The following is a 20,558-nucleotide window of genomic DNA, read 5'->3' on the forward strand; positions in this document are numbered from 1 at the left end:
AATAAAAAGAAAAGCAATGCTCGTAAACGTCCCACATATAAATACCCTTTAGGATAAATTATGCCATGTAACCACAAAGCTGGGATCAAAATGATCTTGTTCCAGCAGTGAATACAGGCAGGCTTGCTTTGCTTTGAATAGCAATGTATCTACTTTACAATGTGTCTAGAAAAAATAGTTGCTGTGTTTAGTAGCCAGAAAAGGCAAATGAAAACATGGTTGCTCAACAATGAACTTGTTCCAAATGTGATGTGAACCATGCCTAAAAGCTTGCTTAAAAAAAAAAAAAAAAAAAAAAAAACAATACAGCCCAGCAATCATTTCAAGTTTCCAATATGCTGAATCAACACAGCTACTTGCCAGGGAATACTTTCTGGAACAATGAATCAAACATTTATTTTTGATGGTGGTCCACAGTTAGCAGACAGATGGGTGGGCTTAGTTTTCCTGTTCATAAGTCAAGTGCTGGTAAACATTATTGTGGGGTGAAAACAAGGGATTGTTCTGCTCTATTCTATTATTGGTAATAAAAAGCTAGTAAACATTTTGTTGGAACAGAAAAAAAAAATGTATGCTTTGCTTCTGTTGCATAGATAGGGATAGCATTTTTTTTTTTTTTTTTTTAGTTTAACCAGCATAGGACACACTACAGACAATCAAATGCCTTAGGCCCCTTTCACGCGTGCATTCTAGTCTGGAACGTCCGTCAGTTTTTTTTTGGACCTGATCAGAAGGTCTATGGAGCCCTGTGAAAAGGCAGATGTAAAGAGACTTGTGTCCGTTTATACCCGCCTACTTCCAGGTCCATAAGAGGCAACCTGATGTAAATGGCCAGAGAAGTACATTTATACCTGGCCACCCAAAGAACTGAGAGGGGTCCGCTCACAGATCCCCTGCTGATCACAGTGGACTCCATGTGAAAGAAGCCATAAAAAATTACCAGTTACACTTACCGGTAACGGGTTTTCTAGGAATTCTTCCAGGACGACGCACCTGAGATGACGAGTCCCACCTGACAGGAAACACAATCAACAACAAGATTTAAAAGGCCCCTCCCTTCCCTCTCTCCCTCAGTTATGACAAAGTATAAACCCACACCGGTGCCAGAGGGTACAATCTGTGAAACAAACACACCACCAACAACTAGGGTTCGGGAAGTAGGCCTGCCGTCCTGGAAGATTTCCTAGAAAACCCGTTACCGGTAAGTGTAACTGGTAATTTTCTCCAGTCATCTTCCAGGACAGCACACCTGAGACGATGAACAAGAAGTTCAGGCCTACCTTAGGGTGGGACCACCGCCTGTAGAACCTTCCTGCCAAACGCCAAGTCCTTAAAGGACAACCGCTCCACTCTGTAGTGCCTCAGGAAGGTATTTTGGCTAGTCCAAATCGCTGCTCTGCAGATTTGATCAATCAATGCGCCTGCCCTCTCTGCCCAGGTCGCCAGAGATCTAGTTGAGCGAGCTTTTAAATGAGTTGGAACAGGTTTGCCTGAATGTTCATAGGCTACAGTGATAGTCTGCTTAATCCACCTGGCTATCGTCGGCTTGGAGGCCTGAAGACCCCTTTTCTGGCCCAAAAAACTAATTAGCAAATGATTTGATCTTTTGAACTAACTCACTCGTTCTAAATAGACCAATAGACATCTTCTAAGATCTATTAAATTAAATCTTTCTTCCTTATCGTTTTTGGGATTCTGACAAAAATAGGGAAGAATGATCTTCGGTGACCTGTGAAAATCGAAGGTCACTTTAGGCAAATATAAAGGATCCTGTCTGAGGATTACCCTATCCTCCAGGAGCAACAAAAAGGGCTCTTTAATCGTCAGAGCATGAAGGTCGCTAACTCTTCTGGCTGTCATGATCGCCAGAAGGAAAGCCATTTTAAAGAGAAAGAAAATGAACTGAAACTTGAGCCACCGGCTCAAAAGGTCCCTTAGTAAGGGCATCTAATACTAAGGATAAGTCCCAGGGTAGAAACCTGTTTTCATGGGCGTAACTCTTTCCCTAGCTGACAAAAATCTTTTTATGAGGAAGTTAGGAGCCAGCTTACTATCCAGAAAAACTGACAAGGCTGCAACCTGGACTCTGAGGGTATTGACTGCTAAACCCTGGTCAGCCCCGTCCTGGAGAAAATCCAGGACCGCTGGAATTATTTGAAGAGAGCCTTCTCTAGACTGAGCCTAGCGAGAGAAGACCTTCCAGACCTTAGTGTAAATCTGTCTAGTGACTGGCTTTCTACTTGATAAAAGTGTATCAGTCACTTTTTCAGAACAACCCTTACGTCTGAGGATCTCCCTTTCAAACACCAGGCCGTCAGAGAAAGAAACCCGGGATCTGGGTGAAAAACTGGTCCCTGGTGGAGGAGATCATGACTGGAGGGGAGATGGAATGGAGGAGCCACCAACCATCTCTTCAGTGTGGGGAACCATGCCCGTCTCGGCCACCAGGGCGCAATTAGAATAAGGCACCCGTCTGATCGGGATAGTTTCTGTAAAACCCGGGGAATGAGCACCAGGGGAGGAAACGCATATGCTAAGGCAAAATCTCAGCTTTGGGCTAGTGCATCTACTCCCCAGGAGCCCTGCCCCCTGGCCAGAGAGAAGAACTTGTAAGCCTTCCTGTTCTTCTTGGAGGCAAACAAGTCTATCTCCGGCTTGCCAAAGCGTTGGCAAACTAGAGAAAACACCTCATTGCTCAGCTCCCGCTCCCCCTCATGAAAGGGTTGCCTGCTGAGAAAGTCTGCCCGCACATTGAGGGACCCTCCTATGTGGACTGCCGAGATTGAGAGAACCGTTTTCTCCGCTTCCCCAAGGATTTCCTGGGTTAGCCTCATTAACTTGCTGGACCTTGTTCCCCCCTGGTGATTTAGATAGGACACGGCTACTGCGTTGTCTGAGAATATTTGTACCTCTTGACCCTGGACTCGATCTCTGAAAAAGCTTAAAGCTTTTCCGACCGCTAGCAGCTCTCTGAAATTGGAGGAAGCCAAGGTCTGCTCCCGGTCCCAAGTACCCTTGAGTGAAAAGATCTTAGGTGAGCTCCCCAGCCCCAGGAACTTGCGTCCGAAGTTACATTCAGCAGGTTCTGCTGGTTCCAGGTCCAACCCCCCCGAGAGGTTAAATGGGTTGAGACACCAGTCCAGAGAGTTTTTTACCTCCCTTGAGAGGGATACCCTTGTGTCCAGGGATCCCCTTCTCCCATCCCAAGAGGAGAGAAGGAATCCCTGGAGCCTCCAAGAGTGGAACTGGGCCCAGTGGACCTCAGGGATGCAAGATGACATCAGCCACAGAATACTCATGATCTTGAAGAGTGGACACGGCCCTCTGCACTTTTGTAATCTTGTCTTGGGGAAGGAAGATTCTCTGGGTTACCAAGTCTATCCGGAACCCCAGAAAAATCTTGGATTGTGCAGGGACCATGGAGGACTTCTCCTTGCTGACCAACCAACCCAGGGTTTATAGAGTTGACAGCACCCTGTCTCGGTCAGACATGAGCTGTTCTTGGCTTGGGATGTAAATTAACATGTCATCCAGGTATGGGATCAAGGATATCCCTTGTAGGTGTAGGAACGGCACCACTTCAGCGTGAACCTTTGTAAAGATCCTCAGACTGGCTGCTAAGCCGAAGGGGATTGTCCTGAACTGCCAGTGTTGGACACCCCGGTCTGTCTGAACCACAAAACATAAGAATTTCTGATTTTTCGGGGCAATGGGAACATGCAAGTAAGCATCTTTTAAGTCTAGTGTGATCATGAATACGCCTTCTTGGAGGTGTCTTCTGACCGTGAAAATGCTTTCCATCCAGAACTTTTTGTGCAACAAGTACCGGTTCAGCTTCCTTAAATTTATAATTTGTCGAAATTTGCCCGAGGGTTTCGGCACCACAAATATGTGGTAATAAAACCCCCAGCCAATCTGACCCACAGGAACAGGGGAACCCTGACACTCTCCAAAAGGCCCTTCGCCTTTAGTGGATCCCTGGGGAGATGGGTGAGGATAAAGTTTGGAGGAGGGGTAGACAGAAATTCCAGTCTGTAACCCTCCTTTACAAAACTTAAAACGTAAGGACTCTGCGTGATGTTTTCTCATTGGGGGGAAAAACCACAAGAGCCTTCCACCAACCTTTATATTGGCGTAATTTGGGCTCCTTGTTAGAGGATAAAGGCCCGGAAAAAGGATACCACCTTTTCCCTTGCCCTTACCGAAACCCCACTTCTTCCTAGGCTCCTTCTTGCCCTTGAAGCAGTCTTTTGACTGAGGGCCTTGAAAACATTTTTTTCCCCTATCCCTTTTGGGTTTTGTTGGGAATTTTTTGCCTTTATCCAATGATCGGGAAAGGATTTGTTCTAGGCCTGCACCGAAAAGCAAAGAGCCCTCAAAGGGTATCCCGCAGAGATGCGATTTAGAAGTAAAATCTCCATCCCAGGTTTTTACCCAAAGGGCTCTTCTGGCAGAGTTTAGAAGAGCCACCAATTTGGTAGTTGTTCTAACTGTTTTTACCGCAGCGTCTGCCAGGTAGGCTACTGCCTTACTAATAACTTCCAACGAATCCGACACTTCCTTAGATTTATTTTCGCGTGCCACATGGTCCAATAACCTACCAACCCAGGCATCCTAGTTCCTGGAGACACAAGCAGAAGCCACTGCTGGACCCATAGCTGCAGTGTTGGCATCCCATGCTCTGCGTAACAAGATTTCTGACCTTTTATCCATCAGATCCCGGATGTTTCTGGAATCTTCAAAGGAGAGATCCGAACGTTTGGATACTTGCGCTAAAGAAACATCCAAACGTGGAATCTTAAAGAATTTATCTTCCTCTTCTGCCTTAAAAGGACATCTATGCTTCCAGGCTTTTAGTTTTAAAACTTTTCGCTCTGGTTCCTTCCATTCTCTTAGGATAATATTCTTAAGAGATTGGTGCACTGGGAAAGACTTGGCCTGAGGTTTTCCGAGTCCCCTGTACAGTTTATCTTGTGCCGAGACCTGAGTAGCTGGCAGCTGAATACCCTCAGAAGTATAGATAGCTTTGAGGAGACCCTCCATGTCTTCGGCTGCGAAGAGATGGCCCCCAGGTCTAGATTCAGACTGATTATCTAGGTCTGAGTCCTCTCCTTCACGAGAGTATTGGTCTGAGGCCTCTGCCTCTTCCTCGTCAGACTAGGGGTTCAATTCCCGGGACCCCTCAGTATAGCTTGCCAAGGTCCTATCTTGAGAAGGGGAGCGCTCCCTAACAGAAGGGGTTTTGGAACTGGGCCCATCTCGCTTCTCAACAGAGGCTCTGAATGACTGGAGGGTCGCCAGCATCTCAGCCTGAAGCGCCCGGCATTCCTTCATAGCCTGCACAGACTCTTTCCCTGCTAACCTATAAATGCATCTGAAGCAAAAGGGTTTAGCATGGTCTGGCAGGAGTTTTTCATTACAATTACCACAACGCTTAGATTTAGTTGTGGCTTTCCTAGACCTACTGGCCGACCCCTGAGCAGAGCAATCCGTCTCTGAAAGACATAAAATAAACAATACCCTGTGTCAGCCATTTACCCTTTCAGGGTATCCTGTGGGGGGAGAGGAAACAAAAAGGGGCCACCCGAAAGCTTCTCCCTCCACCAGCCGAGGCACTCACCCACCTGTGGTGATCTCTGTTGCTGCCAATTTTGGTCCAACCTCCACCATCCTTCTAGCTGACCGACCACCCAGGCAGGATCGCTTCCGTAATGGTTTGGGGGGACACAGGACCGCAGACCCCCGGTCTGTTACCGCTTCTTTGTGTCTGTCCCTCAGCTCCTGCCACGCTGCTAGCCGCCATTTTGTCGTAGCCGAGGCCGGCGGAAATGACATCCCATGAATGCGCTGTCCACTTCCAGACATGCGCACTCCAGCATGAGAGACGCCATGCACACAGTGGCATGCCCGAGGTCTCCTGGCGCCTTGTCATCCAGACCCGGAAGCCTCGTCTCACAGCGGCAGCCTGAGGAACTCCATTCACCAAAGTGGGATACTCCAGCAGCCCCTCCTAAACCATCTGCCACCGTCAGGTAGGAGGGGAGAGTGGGATGCAAGGTCCCTGGGGCTGTGGAGACCCTCACCGTGTCCACAGCCACCAGTATCTCAGGGGGGGAGGGAAGAAGGGGGAGGGGGGAGGTTGCTAAAACTCCCCCGCCGCTGCGATGCCCCTTGAGACATTTCTAACAGGGAATGATCCCCCTTGAAAAGAGCAGAGCTCTGCCAGACTCTGCAGCCACCACTGACTGCCTTAATCTGACTTCCTAGGGGGAGACTTCGGCCCCAGACCTGTTTGTAAAGAAAGAAAAAAAATAACAAACGGTTTCGCTGCCATCCTGTGGGAAAATCAATAACTGAGGGACAGAGGGAAGAGAGGGGCCTTTTAGACCTTGTTGTTGATTGTGTTTCCTGTCAGGTGGGACTCGTCATCTCAGGTGTGCCGTCCTGGAAGATGACTGGAGAAAGATGACATTATGAACTGTAGAACCATAGTGTAGGTAAGGCTGTTTCTCCTGAATTAATTTCAGTTTTACTTACATTATTACAGTTTTACATGTCAGAGTACTGTACATAGTTTTCTATCCATGAGATTTACACAGCTCTACAACACAGCACAGCCTTGTTTGGTAAAGCAAGACACCTACTTTACTGGTGAAGGTAAATAATACTTACAATTCTAATCCCCCCCCCCTCCCCCCTCATGAGAGGCAGCATATTGAAACTCCTTTCCACCATTCTGCTCTCTCCTCCTATCAACATATCCCTTGTTAGCACATCAGCTCTATATATCAACTAAATAGTTCCTTATGCTACGTCTCCCTCCCCCAGTTTGTGCTCTACTGTATAGAGACTGCAAGAGTTCAATTTCAATTCAAGTACTTACACTGCTTGTATATAAAAATACATTTAATGATGTATTAATAGAGCTAAACTCATTTTTGTTTTTTTATATCTGCCTCAACAGCCTTAATTTCTTATGTGAATTTCAGATAGAAGATACAGAATCACAGCCTTAAGCTAGCCATACTCAGAATTTCTTTGGAAAACGGTAGTTTTTGAAATGTGCGTTTGCTTTTCTAATGGTTAAGGGGGACTATTCGATTAACATTTTTAACAGTAGTAAGGAGAAAAATCAGAGGATCGAGAATTTCTTTCCTATATGAACGTATTCAATTCTAACTGCAAATGTGGTTTCGGTTCGGGAAAAATTGGTAGTTATTGTAATGTGCATGTGCTAGATTAAGTTTGATCTGGAGGTGGATCTGTCCATTTATTAATTTTATATATGGAATATATGGTATGTGGTAGGGTCAGGTAGAGGTAGAATTGTCCGTTCTTTGTTTTATATATGGAATATATGGCATGTGTGGTAGGGTCACTGGCATGACCTCCATGCATCCCAAAATCAAGTGTAAAAATTCAAACCATTTGCATGGCAATCAAACACCATATTTAAGGCTAACAAAATTTGTCAAGTCACTGATGGCACCATCGCATGCTCTGAGGAAAGATTTTTTATGAATTCCCATATGAATGAATGCATAAAAATTTACAGCTGTATGGCTAGCTTTATCTACATGTGGTTCTGCCAACATAATTTCCTTTTGATTAGCAGGCGGACTAGGAAACCTCTGCTAAAGCCTTAAGACAATTATATTTGTTTTCTCAAATCTGTATGCAGATACGGGAAGTCCCTGAGTTACGAACACAAAAAGGACTGTAGGTTTGTTCGTAAGTTGAAGCTGTCCGTAAGTCGCAACACTGCATTTGTAAGTGTAACTTCCGGGCGGAACACTGCATTCGTAAGTGTAACTTCCGCCTTGTGCATGGATGTGGGATGTTCCAGGCGCTTGTTATGTTATCTGGGGCTCTTCTGGCAATGCAGTACATGTAGTACTGCAGCGTAGGATGTGTCCGGAGGTGCTCGGAGGTATCTAGGACCAGCGTGGAGCACAAGTGGCTGGCATTTTAGGCCGTTCGTAAGTAGGAGTTGTTCGTAACTCGGGGACTGCCTGTACTGTACAATCTTCATTATAATGCAAAACTGTGGAAAAACACTTCTTGCATGAATTTTCTCCTTTCAAGAATTTTCTGAGCTTTATAGTGTCAAATTCAGTTTCCCTGATAACACCTCTCTCCGCTATTTCTTTTCTCCTTACATTGCTACCAAACTCTCATGGAGTTACTCACAGCATTAAAAAAAACTTTCTATTGTACTGTTTTGGGAATCAGGACACTTTCTGATCAGTTTGAATATTTCTATGGGCAGAGATGTTGTCATGAATCTGCAGTAATACTTTCATGCTCTGTCTGCTTACCTCTAGTTGTGTATCAGCCTTAGGGCCTGCACTCTCACACCTGTTTAAGTAATATTCCCTCAAGCATGGCTCCACCCCAGCCTCTAACTGGCAACACTATATTAACTTGTGCACTGCAAGCCAGCCTTGCTGATCAATATTGTGTGTCTTGCCATGTGCTCTTTGTCTGATTCTGTTTATCGTGTTTGGCTTGTTCTTGGCTATCCTTGTCTGCTTCATACCCTGACCTTTGGCATGTTCTTTGATTACCCATCCGCTTGTTGCCCAGACCTTTTGGCTTATCTCCTGACTATCCCTTGTTATCCCGGTCTGCTGCTTCCTCTCTATCCTTCAGTAGCCTAGCGTGAGCTGGGAGACCCTTGGGGCCGTGACCTAGAGCCAGTTGCAGCGAAGTCCATCCCCACCACTAGGGGCTCTGGTGAACACCTGCTGGCTCTTAGACTGCCCCATCTGCCGCAGTCAGCCCTAAGGTTCACTATCTTAGCGGTGCACTCCTGACCCCAACAGTGTTCATCTGTCACCTGGCCTCAGGTGACCTGACAGATGTTCAAAAAGCCTCCATCAGTGGGGGTCATCTGGAGCTTGTCATTCACACAAAACTTTGTGGCAGCCCCAAAATTCACATACAGGAAAGCAACAGCACAAATTGTAGTGTAATATTATAAGCAACTACGATCATCATGAAACAGGTTTCTGGAGTCCTTAAAGGAACAAGTACACCACAACTTATTTAATGGGGGAGGAAGCCTGAGCACTGGTAAATTTGTGGAAAGTAAAGTAGGGCTGCTGAAGGATAGGTGCAACAAACCATGAAACTAATCCACTACCTTGTATGTATCATCAATGGACTTGCATATCATGTGACTTGCATATCATCGTATTTAAAAAAAAAATTGTTCTATAGTTTCTTGAACATTATAGTAAAATATGTAGCTTTGAGAATGAACATAACATTTCAAAGAGAGGGTTTAAAAAAAATAAATAAAAACTAAGCTGGTAAATGTTCTATACTCAATAATGGGTTTTGAATACTGGGAAATACAGATCAGTAACACTCTTGTTCTAAATATATTTTTCTTACTTTTGGTATCCAGCTGAGCTCTGTACTTTTCAAAACCTTTTAGTCGCACCCTTTCTCCCAAGAGCTGAAGAAATTCTTCGAAGGCTGGTCCTGCTGACTCGTTGTTGTACATTTCCTCTTCTGTACTCTGACCAGCTTTGCAGTACATGATGCCAACCTTCAGCTGGTAGCTTAGCTGTAACAAGACAAGGCTGTTAGAGAACAAGATAACACTAAGGACTTAACACCTACAGTCTCCATGTATTATATACAAATCAACAAAGTCAGCAGTGAAAGAAGAGGGGCTTTCATTCTCCGCGCTGGCTTTGTAGGTAGTGACAGTAATAACACATGTAGAAGTGTAGCAGGGAATGAGGGTGTGGGGAGGGTGTACAGTAGTTCACATAGTGCATATCATTGAGAACCACAAAGGAAGTTATTTTAGATCAAAAGACTATGGTGCAGGGGTTTTTATTTTTTACTACTACTATTAGGCCCCTTTCACACTGGGGCGGTTTGCAGGCGCTATTGCGCTAAAAATAGCGCCTGCAAACCGACCTGAAACTGTCGTTGCTGTTTCTCCAGTGTGAAAGCCCCGAGGGCTTTCACACTGGAGCGGTGCGCTGGCAGGAGAGAAAAAAAAAAAAAACTCCTGCAAACAGCATCTTTGAAAGGTGAAGGAGCGGTGTATTCACCGCTCCTGCACATTGAAATCAATGGGGCAGTGCAGCTATACCGCCGGTATAGCGCCACTGTAGCGGCGCTTTGCGGGCGGTTTTAACCCTTTTTTGGCCGCTAGCAGGAGGGTTAAAACCACCTCGCTAGTGGCCGAATTCCGACGCTAAAACGACGGTAAGGCGGTGCTGAAAATAGCGCTGTTTTACCGCCGACGCCCACACCGCCCCAGTGTGAAAGGGGCCTTACTCTATAGTACTACAGCCTGTGAAAGGACCTGCCCAGCAGCTTAGGACTTGCATTTATTATTGTTGCACAGGAGGGTTTGTTAGGCTATTGCCCAGGTCGGCTGGTAGGATTCAACTTTTTTTTTTTTCTGGATCACTGCCAGAGGCCTGAGTTCAGGGGCCCAACTGATAGGCATACTATTAGGGCTGAAACAACTAATCGATTAATCAACAACTAATCGATTATGAAAATAGTTGTCAACTATCTTCATAATCAATTAATCGGCCAGCCAATTAGTTGACCTGCATACAGAATGCATTATTTGTTTACATATCAGGAAATACAGTGCAACACACCATCCATACATGTCAATAAGTGCCTGAGAACTTGTGAATGTGTGAGGAGCAATGCCCTTATGGGACATGTAGTCCTGGGCAGGAAGTGAGTGGTTCTTAAGGCAGAAGTTTTTTTTACCTTGCTATAGGGGGCACTCTATACTATATTTTGCAGCTTGCTGTAGGGGCACTCTGATGGCAGGAAGAGCCAGAAGCTTCGATGGGGGACCCCAAAAGAGAATCATGGCTGCTCTGTGCTAAGCCATTACACAGAGCAGGTAAGTATAACATGTTTGTTGTTTTAAATAAAAAAAAAAAAATCACTTTAAAGACTTTGTGCAGGGAAGATCAGCATCTGAACCCAGAGAATAGCCGATAGACTGGAGGTAATAGAAGGCATAACAATTACATTTAAAGTAAATGTTTACCAGTATTGTGCATTATATTTAAAATGATTATATCCATGAGTACTACCTTAACCACTTGACCACTGGGCACTTAAACCCCCCTTCCTAACCAGACCAATTTTCAGCTTTCGGTGCTCTCACATTTTGAATGACAATTACTCAGTCGTGCAAAAACTGTACCTATATGAAATTTTTGCCTTTTTTTTCACACAAATAGAGCTTTTTTTTGGTGGTATTAAATCACCGCTGGGTTTTTTATTTTTTGCGCTATAAAAGAAAAAAAAAGACCGAAATTCTGTAAAAAAAAATGCATTTTTCTTTGTTTCTGTTATAAAATTATGCAAATTAGTAATTTTTCTTAATATATTTTGGCCAAAATTTATACCGCTACATATCTTTGGTAAAAATAACCCAAATCAGTGTATATTATTTGGTCTTTGTGAAAGTTATAGAGTCCACAAGCTATGGTGCCAATCTCTGAAAATTGATCACACCTGAAGTACTGACGACCTATTCATTTCTTGAGATCCTAACAAGCCAGGAAAGTACAGATACATCCCAAATGAGCCCTTTTTGGAAAGTAGACATTCTTAAACTTTAAACTATTTAGCTGGAAGAAAATGACTGGGGGTGTGGAACAAGCAAAAGCCATAGATATTGCACAATTGCTCAAAAAACATTCACTCCAAATCAACACAATGAAGACTATGCTTACACTAAATCTGTGTAAAGAAATGACATTGCGATGAACATTCTTGTCATTTTGTCTATGGCTCCAGTTTCTTAAAAAGTTTGTTCAGACAACAAAATAATTGCTACTTTGTGGTTGGCTTCACACCTCTTTGCTGCGAGTGGTGATGCACTGTAAAGCACACGTTACTGTACATAGAATGATACATGGCACTGACTTGAACAGCCTCAGGTATGTTTTTTGGTTAGTTGATCTGAGCGGAAGTTCTTCTCCCCTTACTCCCTGCAACCTTCTGGGAAACATCATAGGTCGCCGAAAGACTGCAGGATCATTCACTAAGCTCAGTGTGGCTTGTGCATGCGCAGTGGGCAGCCAGCTGTGAAGCTGCAAGTAGTTACAGCCAACTGCACACAGTTAAGATGCCAGCGCTAGGGACCTTAAGAGTGTTGGAGACCGCTGTATCCTTAGACAGGCAAGTGTCTGTTTAATAAAAGACAGCAGCTACAGTTTTTGTAGCTGCTGACTTTTAATCTGACTGAAGATCCTCTAACAACCAATATTACTCATATCTGCTGCTGTGGGTGCCGGCTCCTAACAACCAATGGAAAAATGGGATTTTTGTACTCACCGTAAAATCCAAGTTTATCGACAGACACAGCGCCTCCTTAATCTTGACCATTAATTTATATTGCCTCTGCAGGAGTAGGACTAGGTAGAAAATAAAACTTGGCTACGCCCCATGGGCTGTCCTCAGTCAGCATATAACCCCCTCCCTGCTCTAGGTATTCAGTCTAGTAGCAAGCAGTAATGGAAGTATCAAAACTCCATAGAGGGGTGGGTGAGGTGTACGTTGAACTCATAAAAATTGATTTTACGGCGCGTAAAAAAATCCAATTTTCTCCTTAGTTCATCGACGGACACAGAATCCTTAAACAAAAAATAACCCAAGGCTAACCACAAGAGCACTAACCAGGACATAGAAGGCTTAACCAGGTCACAGGAGCCCCATCTGAAAAATACAAATTTGAAGAAAAAAACACCCCTCAAGAGGGAACCCCCCTCTTAAACAGCAGCCTGCAAAACCTTGCGGCCAAAAGAAGCATCCACAGATGCCAAAATATCTACTTTTTAGAATCTAGTGAAGGTATGCACTGACGACCATGTGGTCGCATAGCAAACCTGTGATATTGACGCTTGATGACGGAAGGCCTAAGAAGTACTAAGTGCCTGAGTAGAATGTGCCGTGACAGGGAAAGGAGGAACTCGACCTTTAATAGAATAGGCCTGAGTCACAGTCTGTCTAATCTATCTGGAGATGGTAGCCAAAGAAGCGACCAGCCCTTTCCTTGGTCCTTGTGTAACCACAAAAAGCGAGTCTGACCTCCGAAAGGACTCCGTGGCTGCCAAATACACCCAAATCGCACAAACCACATCCAAGGTATGCAAAACAAATTCCTTGGGATGGGCCGGCTTGGGACACAAGGACAGCAACACGTCCTCATTCAAATGAGACAACACTGAGCAGAAATTACGGACAGGGATGAAGAACCACTTTATCCCTATGGAGTACTAAATAGGAACTACGACAGGATAATGCCGCCAATGCCGAAACCCTGCAGGCTGAGGTTATAACCAACAAGAATGCCACCTTCTGGGACAAAGTAAGGTTATCTCCCGAATATTCTCAAATGGAGGTTTCTGGAGAACAGAGTACCAACTTCAAATTCCATGGTGGCAAAAGAGACCGTAAAGGCGGAGCCACATGCCGGACTCCTTGAATGAAGGTACGAACTAAAGAGTGAGTGGCTAGGGGGTCACTGAAAGAAGATTGCTAAGGCAGAAACCTGGCCCTGATGGTACTCAAGGCCAACCTCTGCTCAATGCCCCGTTGCAGGAAGGCCAAGATCTGACCTATAGAAAAAGAGCGAGGATGAGCGCCAATCGACTCACACCAAGAAATGTACGCTTTCCACGTATGATGGTATATCTTATCAGAAGTCTACTTTTTCGCCTTCAGCATAGTAGGGAATCACTGATCCCGACAAACCTCTATCTCTCAGTACCTGGCTTTCAAGGGCTAGGCCATTTAAACCAGCAACTGTAAAGTAGGATGGTAAATCAGCTCTTAAAACAACTGGTAGCTCCCAAGGGACGTTTACGGCCACCAGAATGACCAGAAGATTTTCACCCTTGGTCCTTCGCAGGCACCGCAGTAGAGGAAGGCGTTGGCCCCGCAGTGGCACTAGGACAACTGCGGCGTCTACCAGAGGAACCTGCGAGATTGCCACAAGTCTCTGTAACTTCCTGTTGAACTGAATCTGCTGAAGTTTGTGTAGAAAAAAAGACTAACCTGGTCAGTATTAAATCCAGAGTCAGACCCAGGTAACTCAATTTCCTGGACGGGGATAAAGGGGACTTTGGGTAGTTCAGACGTGACACAAACCTTTGCAGGAATTATATCCGCACAAGAAGACTCAGGGTCCTCCAAAACGGACGAACTCTGTCCCCCTTTTTTGGTACCCCCGAAAAGGCTGAATTTAAAGACCCCATTGACGCTTACAAAGGAGCTCCACAAAGCTAGAAATCAGCAAAGATGTCCCCCATCCCAGTTATGGGGGAGGGCAGACCTTCAAACTGAATGGGTCTTGTCAGCAGATCCGGAGAAGCCAGCTCTAGGCTTACCAGACCACGATTGATTGGAACTTTTGGGGCAGTCTTGAGAGATCAGTTTCCTTTATCTGCAGTCCTGGGAGTCCGAAAGAATTTCTTATGGGCTGAGAAGGAAGGCCCCCGACTACGACAAGGTTCCTTCCCTTTCTTAGATTGTGGCAGGAAGGTACTCTTCCCCCCTGTGACACCCTTAATGATGTCATCCAGGGTAGCCCCAAACAGGCGAACGCCTTGAAAGGACAGATCAATGAGAGCTTTCTTAGAGCCTTGGACTGCCGAACAATTCTTAAGCCACAGCACAGGTCTAATCACCACTCCTGAAACAGAAAGCTTGGACAGCACAGGAGCTGCATCACAAATAAACTGCAGCCCATGGACCAACTGGTCCACTAAATCAACATAAGCAGCAGGAACCTGCTCACTACCCAGACCCTGGTGCAAAAGCTTGGTCCATTCAGTTAGGGTCTGCGACACCAGGGCCAAGGTCACAGTGCCGAACCAGCCATAGTAAACATGCTCCGCTTTCCTGTCAGTTGGGTCAATAAAGGACGGGGATTCCTCTACTAGGATCATGGTTGCTTTATTCAATCTGGAGACAGGAGGGTTCTCCCCCTGGTGGGGTAGTCCACTTTTTTAAAACGATTGGGGATCACAAAGGGTGACTTGTAAGGAATAGGAACAACCAATCAAAATAAGGCAACACCTTTGGTGTGTGAGGTGACTTATGCGTACCAAAAAGACACAGCCACGTCTGTGGCCCCATCAGCCGCAGCCTCCATTTTTAAAGTCTCACGCACCGCAGTGAGAAGTGCACCTCGCTATCGGATGGGTCAGGGGGCGAAATATTAAGTCCCCCCCAAACGGGCCCACATCCCCATCAGGCTCAGAATCAGATGAGACAGACTGAGTGGGGGAAGGCAGGGGACGCTTCCTCCTGAGCCTTTGCCCACATGCTACTTCCACCCGGGATACCAAGAACCGCTAGGACCGCCGTCAGCACGACCATGGGAAGCTGGGGTTCCGAGGGACCTGCCATCTCCATGAGGGGATCAGTGGGTGAAATGTGACCCAGAGGCTCCATACAGAAGAAATACAAAGGAAACCGCAATGCCCAGGGTACCTATCAGCAGAGAGGGAGATACACAAGGACCCCCAAAGTCTCACTATCCCAGCCAGAAAAGTGCCGCAATTCAGACACAGCAACACCAATGTGCGGCGTCTATTTCATCCATCCCAGGCAAGAAGAGGAGAAAGAGGAAGGAGGAGTCACAACATCTCCATGAGGCTCCAGCCGTCTCACTAGACTAAAGGAAAATGGCCGCTGTAAAATGATCAGGCTACACAAACATGGCCGCCGGCTGGATACCAGCCAAACTACTGGAAAATAGCCACTGTGACAGGCTGTACACTTGCACCTATAGTGGGACCCCCCAAACTGCACTTTGCTCACACTGCACATACAGTAGGACATGCACTTAGGGGCCCCTGGAAGATCCACCCCATACCTTTACAAAAGAGGCATGGTGGGGGAGACCCCCAGGGGTATACGCCATCTCCCCCAGGACCTCCACCAGTCCATGGGGGGGACCCAGCTCAACTGAGAGACTTTAGGGTGGTAGGAGGGATCCTACCTCCAGGTCCAACCATCCCTGGAGGGTACCCGCGTCCACCCCAAACCGCACAAAGAAGGAAGTGGGGGGGATTGTACTTACCGATCCATGGTGTGGGTGACACTACAGACAGAACTCCTTGCCACCGAAGAGGGGAGCTGTCGGCCAAGGGACCACTGCGACACGGACCACAGCCTGGTCGTATGCTACCCTGCAGGACGTTTAACTCGCGGGCCAGCCTCCATCCGTTGTCGCCCTGGCTGACCTAGCGTGTAGCTGTGGTCTACACATGCTCCCTGGCTGGGCTGGAAAGACCACTGGGTCTAGATTATCTAGCCCGTCGCCCAGCCCAGCAGTTGACTGTAGATCTTCCAGGAGAAAATGCATGGAAGAAAGACAAAAAGTAAAATTTGCTAAGACCACAAGATCCCAGCAAGGAGCTAGCTCCTTACTCCTGCTTAGGCAGAAAATAAATTGAATACCTAGAGCGGGGAGGGGGTTATATGCTGACTGAGGATGGCTCATGGAGCATAGCCAAGTTCTGATTAGTCCTACTCCTACAGAGGTGATATAACCCTATGGTCAAGATTAAGGAGGCGATGTGTCCGTCGATAAACAAAGGAGAAAATTGGATTTGCCCATTTACATCCGTTTAGGGCCGCTTCCTGAATGGCACAGATGTAAATGGATGATCATCCATTTACAACTGCTGGCACGTTTTTTCCAAGACTAAAAAAAAAAAAAATAGACAGAGTGCCCGTGTGAAAGATCCCTAACAAACTATGAAGTTTAAGGTTTAAAGGTGTGTAGGCTTTTTTGTTTTAGCGGCAGGACACATGTAAGTTAGTTCTGGTGTCTTTGGTTTTAGCAAGGATACTACCTAGATGGAATCTGTGTGTGTTCGCAAAGTTAGACACACTCAAGGATTTTTCTCACAATCTCAAACTTCACTGGTAAATTACCGTAACTGGTTCCCGCCTGGAGCATATGGGTGCCCATATATTTTGAACTGACAGCTCCGCTGTGGCAGTGAATAATCGTGAAATGCTCACTATACAATATTTCAAGATACAGGAGCTAAAAAATAACTATAACAACAAATTATTATAATTTAACATCAGCTGTTGTTGAATCCTATAAAAATGACTATGGGGTTGAAGAGTGAATACAGTTCTAAGGCTTGTATTTTTCTCCCCATAGATATTAACACATCCATATTGTTTATTTTATTTTGGAAAGCCTGTATGTGTAGTAAATGAAAAAAAAAAAAAAAAAAGCATTTAACTAGATTAGCTAAATAAAGCATTTCTATTTAATATGATATGAATATGACGTTGGGAAGCTCCAAGTCTATGGGTTGCAAATTCCACCAAAATTGCACCGATGTTTCCTATAACTTTTTACTCACAGGTAAAAAAGCTAAGAATTCTGAGATAGTAATCCAGTTCATGGAAACTGGGACAGGGCCCACTCCAATTTTCCACTCCAGGCTGCTCAACTGGCTTGTACACAAAAACGTCTTTATTTTCTAAAACCGTGACTTTGCCAGAAAAAAAAGAGGCAGGCATTGCACTGTACACGTTTCATCTTTTATTCATGGGACAAGATTTACATTAAATTCAAGCACACTTCTCATATAAGAGTCTCAAACTTAACAAAATAACTTTCATATGAGCTAAATAAAGAGAAAATGTATTAATTTGACTTAATATCAATAAAAGGAAAACATATGCATACAATTAGGATCAATTCACATTAATCTGACTACAAAACTCATTCAAATATGTTATTGCCTGTCAACATTTATTTTACAAAATCAAGGAATGTAAGCAATGACTTAGTTTGAAAAAAAAAATGATCTTATATTAGCTGATGATGCATATGGTTCTTTAACAGATGCCTGGGAATTTGGCAGTGGAAATCTGTAACTCAAATCTAATCAGTTATTTTGCAAAGTGCTGCTAGTGAACGATGTTTAAAATTAAATTGTGTGCCCGTTCCTTAATTAGCCAATTCAGAATGGTTGTTGCATTCTAGTATAAGTAACAATAGTTATGTGGCTTAAATTGTATTTTAAAATGTTTTTAGTAAAGTTTCAAAAACATGGGGAGTGTGTTCTGAATGTGTTTTTACTGCAAGTGCTCTGTGTTCTTAAAAGATAAGTTCACCTCTCTGAACATGTTACGCCCACATTTAGGGTGTACCATGTAAAACATGTTCAACATCAGCCCCCCCCCCCCCGGTAGCGAGCGGGGGATCTTCTCCCCGTACTCGCTGCCACAATTCAAAGAAGCCTCTGTGAATCAATGAACTACAAGTACTGACAGTCTTTGCAGCTGTCGCCTTGTAGTTCTCAAAGCCCGAGGGCTTTCACACTGGAGCAGTGCGCTGGCAGGGTGTCAGAAAAAGTCCTGCCAGCAGCTTCTTTGGAGCGGTGAACTCACCGCTCCTCCCCATTGAAATCAACGGGGCAGCACTGCTATACTGCCGGCAAAATGGCGCAGCGGCAGCATTTTGTGGGCAGATTTAACCCCTTTTCGGCCGCCAGCGGGGAGTTAAAACCGCCCCGCTAGCGGACGAATAGCATCACTAAAACGACGGTAAAGAGGCACAAAAATAGCGCCGCTTTACCGCTGACACCGGTGGCAGGACAGTGTGAAAGAGGTCTTATTATCTTTTGTTAAAAAGTGAATGTGACAGGAGTCACTTTGGGTGGGTGGTTTGTGGAACTCAGCTTACCTTGGAGAGCTCTGGAGACTTCGTGTCCAGCTCACCTTGCCCCTCTTATGTGTATATCACCCTGTATCCATTAGGGGCACAGGGTGACTGAGAACCTCACTATATTCTGTGCTATTTAGACACACTGTACAGCCACACTGGAATGTTGTATTTATGTATATATTGAGTGTTGTCTCATGCTGTTGTGGACTCTTTGTTGTGATCGTTTGGGGTGGGGTTGTATTCCAATGTTCTATTGTGTCTGTCTGCCTTGGATATTATGGGATGTGTATGTAGATTAACTGTGGGATTGGTGGGGGCGAATTCCTCCAACAGCTCTGCCTGTTGATAAGACTGTTCACTGATGAAAAGTTTGAATACACCTGACTTGGGTGTCTATTGTTATTGGACAGTTTACCTGACCCTGAATCCAAGGGTGGGGGGGAATGTCTCCGAGTTGTATATCTGTTGTAACATGTGCTTGAATAAAGCAGTTTGAGGTTGTTGTTCACCCTACACTGTTACGGCTGGTGACTGGGTGGGCTAAGGGGTCTTGGATAGTGCTGGTTCTGGACAGAGGAAGTATTTACGGCGGACATAGACCTGTTGAGGACAGGGGTTCGTCACAGTGAACTTATCCTTTAATGCATGTGGAGTCTCTGTGTGTGCCTGGTTTGAGGTGTGCTGTAAGTAGGGTAATCCACCGCCTTCACCTGAAAGGCTTGCAATTAGGAATTCATGATAACAGAGACAGTCACACAGGAGAAGAATGTAACACTGCAAAGGACAGGGGGAGGAGTGCAATACTATAAAGGAAAAGGATGGCAAACTGCCCTAAGGGTATAAAGTTGATCGTGCACAGGTACCCTCCAGTGTTGCCAACAGGAAGAGCTTTCTGCAGAGAGAAGGGAGATGCCATTGCCTTATCGCTGTAGTTAAAAACTCCAGCACTGGGCTCATCATTTGGAAAGTAGCAAAATATTTCCCTTCTGATTACAGGTAAAGGGTGTGCAGTGAATTTGAGCAATCATCAGAAATAATTTTTGCTTGCCCGTCTGGGTGGTTGCGTTTGTTAATGCTACATCTTTACTTTATACACATGGTAAAACATTCTGGCCTTAAGAAAAACATCTCTATAGTTTTACAACATACAGAAAGGTTCATAACCTATTTGAAATCTAGCTTGTAAAAGCAAAGAAAAGTGCACTGCTCCAACCCTCCCTTCATATGCTGGAATCAGGTGCTGGCTTGGAGTCATCCACTCCCCCACACATAGCTCAGTATAATGCAAAGAAAAAAAAGCGCAAAGATGATTTCTTCACAGGCAAAACTTTATCAGCCAACAAGCTACAGCTCCCGCCCCCAGGACCACTCCTCTGACATTATTCACCAGATGGACTTAATCAGAGAATTCCTTTATGATTAGGTCCACTGGGAGAAAAAGGGTCACAGGAATAGTCTAGGAGGTGGGACCATGTGCTGAAGCTTGTTTTATGATTGAAGTTTTGCCTCTGAAGACAACAGTATGTTGCTTTTCCTTTGGACTATACTGAGCTACCTGAAATTTAGTTTTAGTTTCTGAAACTGGGAGTTATACAAATTCATGTCTTCTGAAACGGGCAGCCAAAATTATTTTTTTGTGGGTATATGTCTACATAAAGTGAAACTCCACTTTTAGTGAAGTTAGTTTTTTTGGGTTTGACCCCCCCTCCCCCCTTATCCTTCATGACCAGGCTCATACTTGTCCATGCTATGCATTTGCTGTGTGGTCTAAATGCCAAAATCCTCACTACTGGATCCTACTCCTCCTGAGACAGATATACACACTTATGCCCTGTACACACGG

At 45.1% G+C, this 20,558-nt stretch overlaps 1 protein-coding gene across 5 annotated transcripts in view; it reads right to left on the reverse strand.

The window, feature by feature from the left end:
- The window catches only part of SIPA1L1 (signal induced proliferation associated 1 like 1), a 522,698-nt gene that overhangs the window by 192,707 nt on the left and 309,433 nt on the right, over positions 1-20,558 (reverse strand). For all 5 annotated transcript variants that reach the window (XM_073608614.1, XM_073608616.1, XM_073608618.1 and 2 more), the window contains exon 6: positions 9,400-9,574. In XM_073608614.1, coding sequence (XP_073464715.1) covers positions 9,400-9,574 — 175 coding nt within the window. The remainder of the gene's footprint in view (positions 1-9,399; positions 9,575-20,558) is intronic.

The sequence above is a fragment of the Aquarana catesbeiana genome, linkage group LG13, assembly GCF_042186555.1.
Source record: "Aquarana catesbeiana isolate 2022-GZ linkage group LG13, ASM4218655v1, whole genome shotgun sequence".
In the NCBI taxonomy this organism is placed as follows: domain Eukaryota; kingdom Metazoa; phylum Chordata; class Amphibia; order Anura; family Ranidae; genus Aquarana; species Aquarana catesbeiana.